The 19,520-nt window shown below is 39.7% G+C and overlaps 1 protein-coding gene across 4 annotated transcripts; it reads left to right on the top strand.

Moving 5' to 3' along the window:
• Positions 1 to 591: 591 nt before the first annotated feature.
• ACTR10 (actin related protein 10) lies at positions 592 to 18,868 on the top strand. 4 transcript variants are annotated; one of them, XM_073350004.2, is made up of 14 exons: positions 655 to 742; positions 2,351 to 2,402; positions 2,977 to 3,049; positions 4,487 to 4,569; positions 6,768 to 6,876; positions 10,335 to 10,442; positions 10,879 to 10,946; positions 11,288 to 11,367; positions 11,861 to 11,896; positions 14,805 to 14,884; positions 14,974 to 15,047; positions 15,500 to 15,581; positions 16,586 to 16,787; positions 18,185 to 18,868. In XM_073350004.2, exons 4-14 carry the CDS (start codon positions 4,556 to 4,558, stop codon positions 18,364 to 18,366), a joined length of 1,035 nt encoding a protein of 344 aa, XP_073206105.1. In that variant the 5' UTR covers positions 655 to 742; positions 2,351 to 2,402; positions 2,977 to 3,049; positions 4,487 to 4,555; the 3' UTR covers positions 18,367 to 18,868. The 4 variants fall into 4 exon arrangements, with proteins under 4 accessions (XP_073206104.1, XP_078709537.1, XP_073206105.1 ...); XM_073350003.2 differs by lacking the exon at positions 2,351 to 2,402 and having other exon boundaries at positions 592 to 742; XM_078853412.1 differs by lacking the exon at positions 655 to 742 and having other exon boundaries at positions 1,934 to 2,402.
• The last annotated feature ends 652 nt before the right edge of the window (positions 18,869 to 19,520 follow it).

Genomic DNA, 19,520 nt, shown 5'->3' with positions numbered 1-19,520 from the left:
ACAGTGGGTTGGGAGGAGGTATTGTTTCATGATCTCTGTGTGTATATAATGTCTGCTGCAGTTTCCACGGTATGCATCCGATGAAGTGAGCTGTAGCTCACGAAGGCTCATGCTCAAATAAATTGGTTAGTCTCTAAGGTGCCACAAGTACTCCTTTTCTTTTTGCAAATACAGACTAACACGGCTGTTACTCTGAAACCAGTCCTCAAAACAACCGTCCTCCATCACTTTCCCCCAGGGACCTCTCCATCCTTCATCCCCAGCACCCCTCCTCGTCATCCTCTCCTGCAAGGGCCCTCTCTCTCTTTCACCCCCAGCACCCTTCCCCAAAGCCATCTCTCGCTGTCTCTGTCCGCCTTTCCCCCACCCCTACCCATACCCCCTCGTAAGGTGACTACTGCGTGCCTGAAAACAGTTCAGGCCGGAGCCGTACAGTTTCTAGCGCAGGGAAGGAAGAAGGCGACGAGCAGAATCACCTTAGCTCCCGCTGAAAGTGTCAAGCCCCGAGAAAGGGATTAAACCTGAGAACAGGCACGATCAGGGGCAGCCCCGCTCTGCGCCAGCCGAGGTAGAAGGCCCCCCTGCCCGCGGGGCCTGCGCCGGTCAGTGAGGAAGGCCCCATTGTTGTGGAGGCTGCCGGGCGCTGCTCTCTGCGGCCGGTGGCGATGCCGCTGTACGAGGGCCTGGGGAGCGGCGGGGAGAAGACGGCGGTGGTGATAGACCTGGGAGAATCTTTCACCAAGTGAGTGGCCCGGCTGGCTGCGGCGGTCCCGGGGCTCGCTGCGGGCAGGCTCCCCGCCTCCACGCGATGCCCATGTTAGGGGTGCAGGTGGGGCTGCCCCGTATCCCCGGCATCTCCGCCCTGTGGCGACGTGAGGCAGCGCGGGCGGGCGGGGATGTGTCCGGCATTTCCTGCCCTCTGAGCGCTGTGTCCCCACCGCACGTCAGGCCGGGCCCAGCCCTGACCGGTGCCCGACTGGTCTGTCACCATCGCTAAGGAGGCGCAACAGCCCTGCCCTGCATGATTTGATCGTAATAAAGGGCCTGGCACTCGGGTACCATGGCCATGAACGTCTTGACTCTGCCTTAAGGTTTCAACAATCCCTGCTATTCTAAATAGTGAACAGTTTCAACTGAAAGTGGTCATTACTCAATTAATTTAGCTTTCAAATGTCATGTCTGATTCATTTTGAAATTAATATATTGAGAGACTTCCTTCATATCTTGAGAGATTTTTATTTGACGCCTTCTATATTCTAGGTTTTATTTTTCCTTTTTGCTCAAACCTAACTAATGTGATTTGAAACCCACTTAGCACCTATTGTAGACAAATTGTTTTAGCTAACTTGATTTAAAATACACACACACACACCTTTTTTTTTCTAGTCTAAATAAAGCCTAAATGTAAGCTTTACCTTTCACTTTACCTTTCACATCAAAATGTGAAAAAGTTGAATGATTCTTAGACCAGTTTACAAAAGAAAATGTCTGATAGCTGTAATGTAAAACTATTTATACCCCCTTCTGTCTCCCACCCAAAAGTGTCCTTTTTTGTATTGTATTATCAGTGCCAAATTCCAGATCCTTTCTTTTTTATGCTAGTGTCTTCTGCATGCACAGTATTCACTTTAAAATAAGAAGATACCTATGGGCTTGATCTTGCGAACAGTTAAGCAAGTGACTATATTATTCACGTGAGTAGTTCCATTGGTTTCAGTGGACCTACTTGGAGGAGTAATTTTTATTCCTGCAATGTTTGCAACATTGAGCCCTATAACTGCAACGGAGTCATTTGTTTACATTTATGTCACATTTGTGGCTGTACTACATTAGGCCCAATTCTTCACCTGCCTCTATGCTGCCCGATGCATGGATGGAGCTCCAGTAATATCACTGGGGCTGCATGCCGGAGCATGAGCTCCCATGTGGAGGCAGTTGTAGGATTGTGGCCTTAATCACACCAATCTTGGGATCAGATGGTGCTGATTTCCACATGACAGTATATGATTATTAAAAATGAAGACCCTAGTTCTGCAATCAGATCCTTGCAGGGACAAGAGATTGTGGTGTGGATTTGATTGCAGCATTGGGGTCTAAATATGTAATAAAAATAGCACTATAGTAAGGATTTGTTAAATCCTCTACATATGTATAAATACTGATATTCTGAAGTCTGGCCATTTTTCTCTATAATAGTCCCCATTCAAGAAAGTGATCGAAGGAAATCATGGTATCAGAATGCCAAGATAAAATATATTTATTGACCTCTTTACTTTAAAAACATTAAACTCTGAAATCATGGATAGGCTTTCTACCAAATTGTGCATGAACTTCTAATATTTATTTCAAGAGAGACAGAAGAAATGTAAAGCATTGCGAACTCCTAAAACCTGATCCTTAAGGTATCTATTTTTTCTGTTTAATCTTTAGAATTTGCTGTCCTTTTGTATATGTCCTGTTTATGAAAAGTTAACTTGACTAGCTATTCTAAATCTTGGCTTGGAATCCTGCCAATTTGAACTCACTACATTGGCTGAGTCTACACTATGACCGCACTACCAATATAAGAATATCAGTATACTATACTGGCAAAGCGCTCCTAGTGTGGACACAGCTATACTGGTAATGCTGTGCTTTGTACCGGTATATTAAAACCAACCCCTACAAGCTATACCAGTAAAAGTGCAGCATCTACACTATGGCCTTTGCAAGCACAGCTATGTTACTCGGGGATCACACCCATTCACCCCACTAGCTAACCTAGCTATGCTGGCAAAAGTCTGCAGTGTAGACCTGGCCCTAGTAAATCATACATAAAACGCCTCTATGGACTTTAAAAAAAATTGTACAGATTAAATTGTTTTGATGATCAAATCCACTTTTACTATTTGAAATACCAGATCATTAATTTCTTGGCAGTTCTTAAATGTGAAATACATATATGTAATTAGTTAACTTTTAAATATTTTTCTTTAGATGTGGTTTTGCAGGAGAAACAGGACCAAGATGCATTATTCCTAGTGAAATAAAGAAACCTGACATTCCTAAGGTAACAGTTTTTAAAATTTACTATTGGGAAAGATTCACAAATTCAAGATTTATTTGTGTTACATTTTTATTTTTAAGAAATACTTTAAATATGTATGTTCAGACATCACAGAAGTGTGTGTCATTATTTCCTCCATCATAAACCACGTCCATTATCTCTTAGCTGTTCCTATTAAGAGTAAATTATGAAACTTATGGTCTTGTTATATGAACAACCATAAAGTGAGCTGGCTTTTACAAATGAAAAATTAATTGGACACATCCCTAAATTAGAAATTTGGGACCATATAGTAAATTAATAGGGTAAGCTGATTGATATAAAAGTGTCTGGAACTGCCAAACATGGATTTGACAATTGCCACCTCACACACAAAACAGGATAAATAGAATAATCCTCAAAAGTATTTTTAAAAATAACAAAAACGTTTCACCTGTAAAAGCAATGATGACCTTGTTTTCTCAGTATAATTGTTCTCTCTGTTGTGATTTGGGCTATAAATTCCTTCCAGTAAATTGTTAATCCTCAGGAAACTTTCTTTTTCTCCATCAGTATTACTTACAAATTAAGGCTCTAATCTTACAAGGTGTTCAATCAATGGGTCTCCATGCAAACACAGGAGTCCCCATATGCAGAACAGCTGGTAGGCATGGGGCCTTTCAAATATTTAAGACTATTTATTGCTTGAGTTATACAGTTGATCAGTTAGGCCCCAGTTCTGGAAAGATGTATGCATGTGTTTGCGCACTGTGAATCATCCTGTTGAATTCAAAAAGATGATTATCAGTGCATAAAGTTAAGCACGTGCGTAAGTCTTTGCAGGATTGGAGCAAGTGTCCACACCACCATGCAAGTGTCCACACCACCACATTTGGCATTAATTGGTACCTTTAGAGGTGGTCTCTAGGGGTATGTCTACACTGCAGTTAAACACCCACAGCTGGCCCATGTCAGCTAACTTGGGCTCAGGCTGTGAGGCTATAAAACTGCAGTGTAGATGCGTGGGGTGGAGTCAGGGCTCTGGGACCTTGCAAGACCAAGCCTGGACATCTTTACTGCAGTTTTATAGCTCGGCAGCCCAAATCCTGTGAGCCTGCTTCAGCTGACATGGGCCAACCTCAGGTGTTTAATTGCAGTGTAGACATAACCACAGGGTCAGGTTTGAGGCACATTGCCTCTGCCTATGCTATGCTTTTTCTCTTAGTAGGGGATGTAAGTCTCCAGAATTGTCAGTTTGACACCTTTCCTGCACATTAAAATTGATGACAAGTTTTAAAGAAAAAAAATTTCAAAATTGATTCAAGTAAAATAATTTGTAGGATTATTTTGTGAAGTACATTAATACATCAAACAATGGAAAATGATGCTTTTTAAAATCAATAACTATTTTTTAATTGTATACTATAGATAATATTTTAATAGAAATTTTTATTTTTGCAGCCTATCAAAGTCGTTCAGTATAATATTAACACAGAAGAGCTGTATTCATATCTGAAGGAATTTATTCACATGCTGTATTTCAGGTAAGAGGCACTGGGATATTTTTGTCTGATTAGCTGCTTTTGTTTGAGCATGTTGCAAAAGATGTCTGTTTTTATAGGGGTTCTGGAGAAGGCTGATGTTGTGTTTCCTGAATGATAAAAGGATGGGAAGGAGACACGGCTGGCTGGCTGAGCTCTTGCTGAAACATTTAATGCTGCTAAAATTTGAATTGTGTTGTAAATGTGTGATAAGCACCTAGAGCCTTGGATATGCATCTTATTGTTTAAAAACATCCAAATAAATAAAACAACCGTTAACTATGACATAATCACAAATTGCTTGAGCCTGAAAACTGTTGTTCTTCTGTTGAGTTGCACTGATTTCAGTGGGGCTGCTCATAGGACTCCAAAGCCCATTGAGGTAAATGGAAAATCCAGACCTGATGTGAACAAGGGCTTGGAAGTCTGGATCCAAATGTTCAAAATCTGAGATTTATAATTTGCCTGATGGGATCACTGAAATCTGTAGGTTTATTTTATTTATTTATTTACTTGACTAGAACATAACTTCCCCTTGGTGTAAATGTCCTCATGAACTTAGATTTGGTACTCTCATGTCCCACTCACATCCACGTACAGAATGACTTGACACCTGTTGTGGGCAGACATTACTTTTGTTACTGGACTTCACTGCCTCACTCCCTCAAGCATTATTGGTTTTCTTCCTGTCCTCTACCAGTGCTGTTCTGTTTCTGACACAAAGTCTCTGACATGCTTGTTAGTGGGCTTATTCCTTCATCCAGTTACTTCCCTGGTCCTTCTCGCATGAACAGAGAGCAACAATGTCCGAAGGTGCAAACAATTCAATGTTTATTGGGATGAACTTCCAGCAAGCATGATTCCAGTTTCCTTTCTTAGTGTCCCCTTTCCCAGCTCTGACACCACAGAGACTTACATGTGTCCTTTTCCCATTTCCCCCTTTAGCCAAACATGATTCCAATTTCCCCACCCTCATTCCCTGTTGCCATTTCCCCCGTACACACCCACCCACCCACTTCCTGATTGACTGCAGACTATATAATAAAACTTGAGTTCTGCTTAGCTATACCTTTATCAATCATTGTCCTGAAATTTAACTAACCAATCCTAACATATTGTAACATGATTATGTAACCAATTATATCCCACCACCTTAATTAGTTTACACCCAGCAAAATTAATTATACAGCAGACAGGAACAATCACAGAACCAGACAGAGATGATACAGATAAACAATAGCAAAGTGGGAACTATAATGACAAAACGATACAGAAGTGAGGATTTCACATCCCAGCTATTGGTAAGTGAGTTCTTGCCAGACAGGATGCTATCAAACTAAGTTTCCTTTTGCATTTTCTAGGCGGTTCCCTTTCTCTGGAGGTGATAGGCACTATCAGGACAGGATTGTATTCCCAACAGCCCAATAGCACCTTATTTCAATGTGACTAGTTTGGAATGTGAGGATGTGACCAGTCGCTTCCCAGCTTATGGCTGCCTCTGTTGCTTAGCCAGAGGCCTTAGCCTAAGCACAGGGCCTCAGACTGTCACAGTAAGAGAAGGACCTTACACTGGCAGACAGTGATTTTGATTCTTTCTTTTATACGTCTATAACTAGCTAAGTGATAAGAATACACCTAAATTCTTTGCAGACAGGCCTGAATATCTATATCCTAACAATGCTGGGGACACGTTCTTCTGCACCTAGAAGATGGTTTTATTATTTGAGAAAATGCAAATTGTTCCCCTTTTTCTATTAACTTTTTGAGGGATGATGGGCTAGAGGTTGAAGCACAGGACTGTGGGTCAGGAGATCTGAGTCATATTCTTAGGTCTTCTACAAATGCACCATGGCATTGGACAAGTCACTGAGGGATGGCCTGCACACAGACCAATATACTTAGAGGTACATAATCCATTTGTAGACAAGACTGTAACTTCTGTGTGCACCGCCGTTTCCTAATCTGGAATAATGCCTACCTCCCTGAGTGTTCTGAAGCTTCCTTGTAAGATGCATTGAGATGTGGGGTGGAAGGTGCTATCTAAGTGCACATTATTATTTATTACGATTTTGACTGAATTAACTTTCAAAAGAAGTAGTTAAAAAACTTGAAAGAACATACCAGGTCCCATAAGAGACACTTAAATTTAACATACTAGTCTCAGTTTATGCTTCTTTACAAATATATGTGCTGTTTTCCAGACATCTGCTGGTGAATCCCAGAGACCGCCGCGTTGTAATAGTGGAATCTGTGCTATGTCCCTCACACTTCAGAGAGACCCTCACTAGAGTTCTTTTCAAGTATTTTGAGGTACGTGTATTACATAGCTATTGGCATTCATTGTCTTAATTGGTCATATAAGAATGGGCATATTGTGTCAGACAGTGATTCATCTAGCCCAGTTTCCTGTCTTCTGATAGTGGCCAGTGCCAGCTGTTTTAGAAGGAATGAAGAGAACAGGGGAATTTATCAAGTGATCCGTCCCCAGTCGTCCAGTCCCAGCTTCTGTCAGTCCGAGGTTTAGGAACACTCGGATCATGGGGTTGCATCCGTGACCTTCTTGGCTAATATCCATTGATGACCAATCCTCCATTAGCTTATCTTATTCTTGTTTGAACCCAATTGTACTTTTGGTCTTCACAACATCCCTTGGCAATCATTTCCACAGGTTGACTGTGTGTTAAGTGAAGAAATACATACTTATGCTTGTTTTAAACGTGTTGCATATTAATTTCATTGGGTGACTCCTGGTACTTGTATTATGTGAAAGGGTAAATAACTCTTATTCACTTTCTCCACACCATTCATGATTTTATAGATTTCTATCATATCCCCCTTTAGTTGTCTATTTTCCAAACTGAACATCCCCAGTCTTTTTAATCTTTCCTCGTATGAGAGCTGTTACATGCCCCTAATCATTTTTGTTGCCTTTCTCTGTACTTTTTGCAGTTCTAACCTATCTTTTTCAAGAAGGGGCAACCAGAACTGCACACACTGTTCAAGGTTTTGACATACCATGGATTTATGTAATGGCATTATTATATTTTCTGTCTTACTATCTATCCCTTTCCTAAGGGTTCCCAACATTTTGTTATCTGCTCACTGTGCAGCAGCAATAAAAAAAGCTGTTTTCAGAGAACTATCCACAATGACTCCAAGATCTCCTTTTTGAGTGGTAATTGCTAATTTAGACCCCGTTGTTTTGTATGTATAGTTGGGGTTATGTTTTCCAGTGTGAATGACTTTGCATTTATCAACATTCAATTTAATTGGCCATTTTGTTGTCCAGTCACCCCATTTAGTGAGATTCCCTTTGTAACTCCTCGCAGTCAGCTTTGGACTTAACTGTCTTCAATAATTTTATATCCTCTGCAAACTTTTCCACATCATTGTTTACCACGTTTTCCAGATCCTTTATGAATATATTGAAGAATGCTGGCCCCAGTACGGATCCTTGGAGGACCCCACTATTTATTTCTCTCCACTGTAAAAACATTTATTCGTACACTTTGTTTCCTGTCTTGTAACCAGTTACTGATCCATGAGAGGACCTTCCCTCTTATCCCATAACTGCCTACTTTGCTTAAGCGCCTTTGGTGTGGGACCTTGACAATGGCTTTCTGAAAGTCCAAATACACTATATCCACTGGATCACCCTTGTTCATGTGTTTGTTGACCACCCTCAAAGAATTCTAATAGATTGGTGAAACATGATTTCCCTGTTCAAAAGCCATGTTGATTCTTCCCCAACATATCATGTTCATCTGTGTCTCTGATAATTCTGTTCTTTACTATATTTTCAGCCAATTTGTCTGGTACTGAAGTTAGGCTTGCAAGCCTGTAATTGCCAGGATCACCTCTGGAGCCTCTTATAAAAATCGGTATTACATTAGCTATCCAACATTCATCTGGTACAGAGGTTGATTTGAGCAATAGGTTACGTACCACAGTTACTAGTTCTGCAATATCATATTTGAGTGCCTTTAGCATTCTTGGGTGAATACCATCTGTCATGTAGGATATGTAGAATAATCAAATAGGATATTAGCAATAGTGCTAGTGGCCATTGCTTTACTTGGCACTTGTGGTAATGGACAAAGGAGTAAGGATAAAGGGAAAAGAATTAAAGTGAAAAGAGGTAGACAGAGAGGTAGAGACCAGAGGGAATTTTTCCTGACTCATTTAAATAGCAGTTATCTAAATAGCATATATTAGCAAGAATTACCTATAGGGTTTTTTTTTCACTTGTGCTTGGCAAAAAATAGCTCACATAATCTCATTTTTGATAGGACCAATAATCCCCACTGAGTGCTGCCAGAAACCTGAGTCTATATTTAAACATTTCTTAGTGCTCTCTCTCAACACAGGTCTTGATAAAGTCTTATGGTAAAAGCCAATATCTTTGTCTAGCACGTGACCTAAACTCTGGCTGTACTCACTTAAATAAGAACTTCTCTGATATTTATGTCCTTCGCATAACCAATCTTTTTGTTAGATCAGAATCTAATTTTTATCCTAGTGTCAATGGAAAACATCTTGCAAGATGAGGCCATAAACTTTCAGTTCACATCGGTCAGGTGGCTACGATTTTTTGGTAAAGGCTATGCAAATAAGTAGTTTGTCTCCTCAGACTAATTTTATAACTAATTTTAAACTGTCAGAGATTACATTTCTGTATAAGTCCTTCCTGGTATACTTAATCTTTTTTTTTTCCGCCTGAAATTTGGTGAGCAGTGTGAGTGGATTTTCTAATCCGTTTACAGAAAGTTAAAAAAGAGGAGAGAGAAATGCCTTTCATTTTTGATTACTTTGCAATGTGAGGATGACAGATAATGAACTTAGCATAGAGCTGCTTTAAACATTATCCATAATGACTGGTGACAGGGAGAGGTTCGTACTTTGGTTTTGAGGCCTGGTTCTATGATAACAAACCTGCTGGTAGCCACATAAAGTGAGCCTTGTGTGTAGGGCCACCATTAGTGGTGTTCCAAATACATGTGACATTTGATACAAGGTCAGCATTTCTAAATAGTTATCTTGTGATCTAATTACACTGTACTGTTGCCAGTAAATAAAAGCTTTATGGAATTACTTTTCTCTTTTCCTAGAGTTCAGGGGAGGGTATTTGCCGAAGGGGTTGTCACCACCCTGAGAGCGAGATTTCTAGGGCAAGGCTGGGGCTCTCATCTAGCTATATGGTCTGAGCTGCTTCTTTCACATTTCCTTTTAGAGTTCCCTCTTTCCTACCTGTATTGCAATGTGTTCCTTGTGGCCAAAAGAGCTGTTGATTTGCTCTGAGAACAACACTTCCTAGTACTGGCTTTTAATCAGTGTTTGTACAGCGGAGAGCATGATCCCACTGGCCACGCATCAAAACTTGTATGCGTTTTTGTCTCCTTTGTTCACCTCTTCGTGTCTTCACAGCATGTTATGAAGAGCTATGTTTGGCCTTCTGTAGTCAACTGTGACTTGACCTAAGCTATGTTCCATACACAATACTTGTTTTTCTTACAACCCTCTTACTATTCAGTGTTATTAAGCATATATGTGGACATGGTATAGCGATGAACATGTTGGGAATGAATTTGAGTATGCTTCTGTATTTAGTTGGTCATCATCACAAGAGATTAAATCCTGAATTAAGACTAGGCCGTTCAGTACTTGATTGTTCAGTCTTTGGTTTTTTATGAAATTGGGGGGCAATGAAAATTATAAAGCTTCAAGTTTTCTTGCACTGAATTTATTTAATCGTTTTGGTCTCATTACAGGTTCCTTCTGTGTTGTTTGCCCCAAGTCACCTGATGTCTCTTCTGACACTTGGGATTAATTCTGCTATGGTTTTAGACTGTGGATACGCAGAAAGTCTTGTGCTGCCTGTATCCTTGAATAATAATCCAGAAATCAAATCTTCAGCAGGAAAACTATAACCAGAAGTAGCTAATTTTATTATAGACTTGAAATATGATAGACAAGAATAGGGACAGACCAGCAATTTAGCTTTGATCGTAATATTCTGGCTTGCTGTTTTAGAGTGGAGAATATCACAATATCCTGATTTACTACATGAGAATCCCTAGACCTATGCTCTTTGCAAAGGATGGGATAGGAACAGACATAATCTTTGTTCTATTGCTTGACAGTTCTGTGTTTCTCCCTCACATACTACACATTAATGAGAGTTCTGGACAGAATTGACTATTGGAAATATTTATAACTGATGCAGGGAAAGGAGGAAGAAAAATGCCTTCAATCCCTGTGTCTTCAGATGGCAAACACATTATAATATAGTGAGATTTCCTAAGCTGCTTGTAGGTATATGAGGGAATCCCAATTTTGAGTTGCTGGGGTGCCCTTCCCTTAGGAGGAAAAGCAATTCACAAGTAAGTTTACAGTTATACATCCAAGATAATTCTGTCAATTGATTATGCCATTTGATTGTGAAAATTAATCTTTAGTCAATTACTTTATTATAATATAATTAAATTGTTTTATAGCCTCTGTTTTGTTACCGTCCCATTCTAAAGTTGCAAACATGTAGTGGCCATGGAAATATGATGGGAACTGTGGAAATAACAGTTGAGAAATTGGATTTATTTCAGTCTTTCTTTAAAAGAAAGTGTTACTGAAGGAAGTAAATAATGTAGCGCTGGCATGGTGCAAACACATAGGCTCGGTAGCGGGTGGTAACTATACTTTACTTTTTATATTTACAACATTTTAGGGAGCTGGAGAATCAGTTGTTGGAGCAGTGCACTGTTGACACAGGAGTAGCTAAAGGACAAAGACTCCCATCAGTGATGGGTAAGGTGTATTTCTGATGTAACCTAAATGTATTCCTTTTTAGGTAATCATACTGGGGAAGGTGGGTTAATCCCGCTTCCTTCTCTGCTTCCATTCAAGCTGCTAAAATCAGAAAGAATAAACTAATGTTTCTCCACCAGGTTTAACATGCTGCTGCTTCCATGTCTCCTCTCCCAGGATAAAATTAATTAGTATGCTACTTTCATGACAAACCCCTGTTAACTGGTTTGAAATAAAGTTAGTGCTATATTCTTTGTCTGTTACATTTTGAATATGAGAAGAGCATGTTACATTGTTTCCAAATGTAAGACAGGTTCTTTTTTTCATGTACATTTCTTCCCCGAAAGTAAAGTTGCTTATTTCTAGCAAATCTTTTAAAGTTATTGGTGTGCAGTTTCTGTACTAAATTCACACTTCTTCAATTATTAGTTGGATTTTGCAAGTTCTGTTTTTACTTAATGAAGATCTGTACTAAACTATTAACTATTTTTAGGCTCAGTTCCAGAAGACATTGTAGAGGATATAAAAGGTAAAACTCTTTACTTCAAGAAACCCTATTTTGTGCTTTCCCCCAGAGATCAACTTAACAATGTCACTACATTTACAGTACCCTGCCACTGTAAATTTATGGGATTCTGTTGTTTTAAATTCCCTTTTGTCATATTTCTTATATCAGCAAGAGAACTTGAAGTACTGTCCATATTGTAGGTGTTCTGTCAGTCATATTGCATCAGTCTTCTGAGATTAGACGTGGGGTATTGGTCCAGATATAGCTGAGTGTTTGTGTTTTTGCATATAAACACAATGTAAGGATATTGGGTAGTTTTGTGTATCCATCCATCAGCAGTTTAGGTTAATTTGGTATTGTATTTTTAAATATTCGTGTTCTGTTTTTTTCTGATGACTATTTATAGAAACACACAGTATGTACCCTACATTTGATTAATAGCAGATTTAACTTCCACAAACTGGCAACGTCAGCTTTCTGTTGCTTCTGTTCAAAAAGACCACTACTCCAGAGAAATTCTGACTTAAAAGATGGTTAGTTCTTGCTTAAAATGATTTAGCTAGTGTTTTAGCTAATGATTTAATGATTTAGCTCTGTGTTTGCCACATAGTATGATATCTTCACCAAAACTGAAAATAGCATGTAAAAGGCATTTTGGAATATTGGATCAGGTATGAAATATTAATTAACTTAATAAATTCACACTTCAAAAGATTGGGCATACTTCTGTACAAAACTATACTAACTTCTCTATAGCACTTTAGATGCAGTTCATCCCAAAGCACTTTAAAACTCATTTAATAGAAAATAAAAATTGTTGATGAACTTAAGAAATGTTTCCTATGGCTTATTAACCAGTCTTAACAGAAATACTATCTACCTGTTGGGCCAAACTAGGGGGAAAGACCACATGTCAAGCACCTCGATACCTTAAGATGCTCCATACCTTTTAAATGTTAGGGGGCTTATTCCCTCACCCACTTACTTCCCTGGTCCTTCTCACATGAACAGAGAGCAACAATACCCGAAGTCCAAAGGTGCAAACAATTCGATGTTTATTGGGGTGAACTTCCAGCAAGCATGATTCCAGTTTCCTTCCTTAGTATCCTCCTTCCCAGCTCTGACACCACAGAGCCTTACACCTGTGTCCCTGTTCCCATTCCTACCCTTAGCCAAACATGATTCCAACTTCCTTACTCCCATTCCCTGTTCCCATTTCCCCTTTTAGCAAAACATGATTCCAATTTTCTTACCCCCATTCCCTGTTCCCATCTCACACACCCCCACCCACACCCCGTCACTTCCTGATTGACTACAGATTATATAGTAAAACTTGAGTTCTGCTTAGCTATACCTTAACCAATCATTTTCCTGAAATTTAACTAACCAATCCTAACATATTGTAACATGATTATGTAACCAATTCTATCCCACCACCTCAATTAGTTTACACCCAGCAAAATTAATTATACAGCAGACAGGAACAATCACAGAACCAGACAGAGATTATACAGACAAACAACAGCAAAGTAGGAACTATAATGACAAAACAATACAGAAGTGAGGATTTCACATCCCAGCTATTGATAAGTGAGTTCTTGCCAGACAGGATGCTATCAAACTAAGTTTCCTTTTACATTTTCTAGGCACTTCCCTTTCTCTGGAGGTGATAGGAATACAATCCTGTCCTGATAGTGCCTAGCAGCCCAATAGCACCTTATTTCAATGTGACTAGTTTGGAATGTGAGGATGTGACCGTTCGCTTCCCAGCTTATGGCTGCCTCTGCTGCTTAGCCAAAGGCCTTAGCCTAAGAACAGGGCCTCAGACTGTCACAGTAAGAGAAGGCCCTTACACCAGCAGACAGTGATTTTGATTCTTTCTTTTATACCTCTATCACTAGCCAAGTGATAAGAATACACCTAAATTCTTAGAGTATAGGCCTTTACAGACAGGCCTGAATATCTATATCCTAACATTAAACACTGCTAATATTTCATCACATGTAATTCATGGAAATGGCTTTTTAGAATTCTGGACACACATGCAGCTTTCTGATCGCTGTCTTTTTTTGACACCATTATTTTTAACCAGATATAAGATGTTACTTGCTGGAATGGTTATTTGTGTTATATTAAAGATACAAATGGAATTTGGCTCTTCCGCTCCTGCTGGAGTTTTGGAGGGCAGGAGATATGCGCCACTAACACCATCACATAATAGCAGACCATTTAGAAAACAGCAATGTCCAATTTGAGATGGTGGCGGGTAAGACTGGAATTGTTGATTCAAATGCAGTACGCTATCCTTTCTGCCTCCTGGCAACAAAAAGGCAGAGTTGATAACACTCCATGGACTTTAGATCTAGCTATTTAGTTCCTCAAAAAGAGAATCCTCTCTAGTGCAGCATAGTTGTGGTATGTATTATAAGGAGAGTGATCATTTTACATAAGCTATTACCAGCAGGAGAGTGGGGGGGGGGAGAAAACCTTTTGTAGTGATAATCACCCATTTTTTCATGGTTTGTGTGTATAAAAACGTCTTCTGTATTTTCCACGGTATGCATCCGATGAAGTGAGCTGTAACTCACGAAAGCTCATGCTCAGATAAATTGGTTAGTCTCTAAGGTGCCACAAGTCCTCCTTTTCTTTTTGCAAATACAGACTAACACGGCTGCTACTCTGAAACCTGTGGTATGAATGCTACTTCCTTTAGAATTCTGCATCCCAACCAGAGCCTAAGTTCTGATAAGTATTGTCAGAGTATTTCACAGGAAGTAGCAATATCTTGCATACATAAAAATGTAGAATTTGGTCTCAAGTACATTAAGTAAAGGGATAGAAGTCACAAGCTGTGTTGAAGCTACTCCAAGGCAATGGGAAGTTAAGGCATCTAAAAAAAAGTCTTTATTTATTTTTTTCTTTTATAAAGTCCGCACTTGTTTTGTGAGTGATCTCCAACGTGGTCTGAAAATCCAGGCAGCAAAGTTTAACATGGATGGCAGTGCTGAGGTAGGTGGAGAGTAAATGTTTCTCCTCCTCTTCGAAGTGGAAGGAGATCTCTTTTTTGCCTTTCAGATGATGTGTGTGTTTTGTTTTAGCGTCCTTCACCACCTCCAGATGTAGAGTACCCTCTAGATGGAGAGAAGATTCTGAATGTAGTTGGATCAATCAGGTTAGAAATACTATAACTAAAATGCATGATTACTTTATTGTTGTGTTAGAGTAGTGCCCAGATGCCTGAATATTGAAATAAACCATTAGAAATGATGCCTCAGTTGTGTGCTGGTAAGACTTATTTGTCTTATAAGACTTGTGTGTTTAGGGGCATTAATGAACCATTGCACTTTGATCTTGTGATTTGAGGCCCCTAAAACTTCACAATATAACAACAGCCTGTGGTACCACTTTGAGGCCCCAGTCATGCACCAAGACCCCATTGTGCTAGGTGCTGTACTAACATGTAACAAAAACTGTCTCTGTTACACTAAGACTCTAAACTTTTTGAAAGATGAAAGACAATAGGTGGAAACAGACACTTGGGGGAACACAGGGAAACAATGAGACCATACTGATAGGCTGTTGTTTGTTGCTAATGCTCCTTGCTTTGTTTTGTTTTGTCATCAGAGACTCAGTTGTTGAAATAGTGTTTGAGCAGGATAATGAAGAGAAATCAGTTGCCACTTTAATACTGGATGCACTTATTCAGGTATCTCTACCAGTATAAAAAGTTGCATGCATTGCTGTGACCTTGCATAGAGCCTGGTTTTACAAACAGTCATTTACTTGGGCAGTCTCACTGATTATAAGTATGGACCATGTGTACGGGTAAGAGTTCTCTGAATCAGGCTCATGAATGGCTTAGGGAAGATGAGAAACTACATCATATTGTGTACTCTTAGAAATTTGAGTGCTATAATTCAAGAGGTGTCAGCATTTTTATTACTCTCCCCACTCTTTTAAGGTCTTTTATTTGGACTTGGAAATTCTCTTGAGGCGTGATAGCTTATCATAAGAAGAAATGTCTTTGTCTGGTTAGGAAAAAAATATGGAATATGGGCTTGACCAGTACATATGTAAACTACATCTCATTTTAGGTATATTTTAAAGATGCGTTTCTGCAGTTACAAATATATTGTTTGAACCAAAGTTTGCAAATGAGTAATTCTTTGCGAGGGCAATAAACTTGGATGTTTTAAGACAATTATTTCAAGTTAGGGCTCACCTTGGTATTAAAATTGATCCCATTAAATAATTCCCAGTGTTTTGGGTTCCTTGTTCCTTGGCCTAGAGGTACTGGGATGGTTCAAATTACATTACTAACATTAATTTGTTAGTCTCTAAGGTGCCACAAGTACTCCTGTTCTTTTTTGCGGATACAGACTAACACGGCTGCTACTCTGAAACCTGTCAAATTACATTGTTCTCGAGTGACTCCCTCTGACCAAAGCAAGCAATGGCTCTGGAGGGATAAGTCAGTCAGGCTTCTGCTACGGGAGAGGGTCACTGCAGCATGGGACACCTTGAGAGGGGTAGCAGGCCTCTATAAAACACACATGAGTTGCTGCACATAATGTACATTGTCTTGTGCTTATGTTAACAGAAATACACACCTATGTCACTTGGTAAAGAGAGAGGAGCGAAATTTCTGACATGTTTTGAATGCTGTGTATATAACTTCATTTGAACATTTTCAATTTTCTTTTATACCAGTGCCCAATAGACACCAGGAAGCAGCTGGCTGAGAACTTAGTAGTTATTGGTGGCACTGCTATGTTGCCAGGATTCCTACACAGATTAATGGCTGAAATTAGGTACCTGGTTGATAAACCAAAATACAAAGAAGCACTTGCCACTAAGACCTTCAGAATTCACACTCCACCTGCCAAACCCAACTGTGTAGCTTGGCTGGGAGGTAAGAATGACACTGGGGTTAATCCGAAGTATGAAGGGAAAAGCAAGGTTTTACAAGGGGATTTGGAAGGAGCAAATGACAATAGTTCTTTGAAACGTTGCTAAGTGTAAACTGCATCTGAGCTCTTTTTGACATGAGGCACAATAACTACAGTCCTGTGGAGCAAAGCTGCGTCCTGGAGTTTTGGAGGGCAGGAGATTTGCCCCACTAATGACACCACATAGCAGATCATTGAAAAGCAGCAACATCAGATTTGAAGCGGTGGTGTGTAAGACAGGAATTGTTGATTCAGGTGTGCAGTACACTATTCATGCCATGTGGTGGCACAGCAAAGTAACCATCCAAAGCACAAACTTGCTGGACAGGGGTGTCATTTGCTATGGGACCGGATTTTTCATAGCTCCTCTCCAGCTGGCACTGCAGTGTCTCCCCTGGGCATGCAGGGACCGCTACAAGTTCCAGTTGCTGCATTGGTAGTTCTAGCCGCAGCCAGCCAGGGAGCAGTAGCAGCCTGGGTCAGAGCTGAGCGCAGAGTGAGTTAGGCCCTGATCCCCCCCCCCCCCCCATGCAAAAAAAAGAGGTGCGGGGCAGTTATTGACTTAAAAGCTGCCAATCATGGGCTAGGCAAAGACTGCTAACTCACTGCGCAACTCCCAGATACCTGCTATATACACAGAATATTCAGGCCCCACATTGGGTTTTGGATGCGGTATTGTAAATCAGGGAAAGAGAAGGGCCAAGAGAGGCATTTCATGGCGATTCCATGTGGCTAAAGGTTTCTTCTGACAAGAATTCTTGAATTTATAGTATGTTGGTTTCAGCTAATAAACTAAGCCTCTGTACGTAACTAGAGTAGAATTTTAGAGAAACAAAATTTAATAAATGTAAGCCTGGTTGAAAGTGAGTGCCACAGAACTGCAAATGTTTGATATTGTGGGTGTCATCAGCCTTTCTGCAGCTCCTCATCAGAAAGAGATGTCAGTTAACCAGCATAGGCTTACTTTTCTCCACGAGTAGTACAAACGTATTCTCATGCACGTTGTGCCAAGCTAGGAGTTTCCCACAGGGCTTAGTTTCTGGGGGAATTTTATTTACCCATGGGATTGATGGTACCTGTTTGAAGCACTTGGAGTTTTATAGCTTCAGGGAAAGGCCTCTGGCAGGAAACTACTGGCAATAAAGCCCATATGGGTCTTTTATTCAGTCACTTATGAAGGGTGTGGAATGAAGCAATAAAATACATAAAAGAGGGAAAGGGATTAGACCCAGTATATTCAGTCTTTTGTCTCTTCTTTGGTGGGTTGAAAAAGAGTTAGGGGAGATTCCTGCAACCGAGCAGGGGAGAAAGAAATTCAGTGTGATAAGAACTAATGTGAAATTTTGTTTTTAAAATGCAGGAGCCATTTTTGGAGCTCTTCAGGACATACTTGGAAGCCGTTCAGTGTCCAAGGAATATTACAGTCAGACAGGCCGTATACCTGACTGGTGCTGTCTCAATAACCCTCCTTTGGAAATGATGTTTGATGTTGGCAAAGCCCCACCACCATTGATGAAGAGGGCTTTTTCCACTGAGAAATAAGCATCTGAATACAACACAGCTGCACAAGGGTTCCTTTCATGTATTTCAAGCAGACCTGTACAAGTTGCTTCTTATGCAGTAAGTGAATCAGGTGTAACACTGTTTTAAAATCAATTATATAGGTGTGGCTTGGGAGCATCTTGTTAGCTGGAACTATATTGAAGTTGGATACAAATTCTACATTTAGATTTAAAAAAACCCAAAACACTGGTTTTGACAACGGTGATGTACTTGTTTTTTTTTTCCCTTTCTATGGAAATATTGTAACTGGCACAAGTTGTTAACTACCAAGTTGTTTGCTCTATACATATATGTACAGTAGTTACAAAATTAAGAGGCGTTGTTTTAGATGTTTTTGTTTTGTTTTAAATATCTTAGAAGAATGAGGGAGATTCCTTGTTACCTGAAACCATCTGTGGAAGTTCCTCTGCCAAACTCTGGATAAAATGTTGCACATGTTAACATAAGCTGTTGGTTCATACATTAAAATGTCTCCTGGAAACTGTTTTGTTTTGTTTTTGTTTGTTTGTGGAAGTTGTTATAGGGATAGTAATTCTCTTAGACAGAGATTCCTATTTTCAGAAGCGGAACAAGGACTTGCTCCAGGATGAAGTTGTCAGTGTCAACTTAACCTTCCTGCCAACGACCTTTACCACAAAAAAATCTGTCTGACCACTTAGGAATTATACATGAAAAACTTAATGTTAATAACATGCACGTTTTAATTATTTTAATTTTATTTGGAGCGGAGAGACAAGTTAGCAGCAAGGCAGGTGTTAAAATATGTAATCCTACGGCAATAAATATGAAATAAAAATACAAAACTGAACTCTAAGGCAAATGTATAATAATTGATATATAGACCAAAAGTAATAAAAGACTTCAAATTCCTAACACAGAATCAAATGAAAACGTTCTCTGTGGTGCCTGTGATCAGGCTTTGTTGTTGCTGTTTGTTGTTTGTTTACTGTTTGGTGTAAATACATTTTTTCAGGTATATTCACATTAACATTGTTAACAATTCCAGACTCTGGAGTTCCATCCTCCGCTTTAATTATTCTAAAGGTCTGTTGAGTCAAAAATTCACCCTTTAAAAAAACACAACAGCCTATATTTGGATGCACACAACGTGCTATTATGACACTAATTAATAG

Source organism: Lepidochelys kempii, chromosome 6 (assembly GCF_965140285.1).
Source record: "Lepidochelys kempii isolate rLepKem1 chromosome 6, rLepKem1.hap1, whole genome shotgun sequence".
Classification (NCBI taxonomy): domain Eukaryota; kingdom Metazoa; phylum Chordata; order Testudines; family Cheloniidae; genus Lepidochelys; species Lepidochelys kempii.
The sequence above is the reverse complement of the archived record's forward strand: the minus strand, read 5'-3'. Positions and strand labels throughout refer to the sequence as shown.

Bases quoted from the DNA above. Each gene is read 5' to 3' on its own strand.
- ACTR10 (XM_073350003.2), top strand. From the start codon at position 666: ATGCCGCTGTACGAGGGCCTGGGGAGCGGCGGGGAGAAGACGGCGGTG. The intron at 10,443-10,878 runs GTATCCTTGAAT...AGCTGCTTGTAG, and splicing joins CAGAAAGTCTTGTGCTGCCT to GTATATGAGGGAATCCCAAT. The intron at 11,897-14,804 runs GTAAAACTCTTT...TCTTTTATAAAG, and splicing joins CATTGTAGAGGATATAAAAG to TCCGCACTTGTTTTGTGAGT.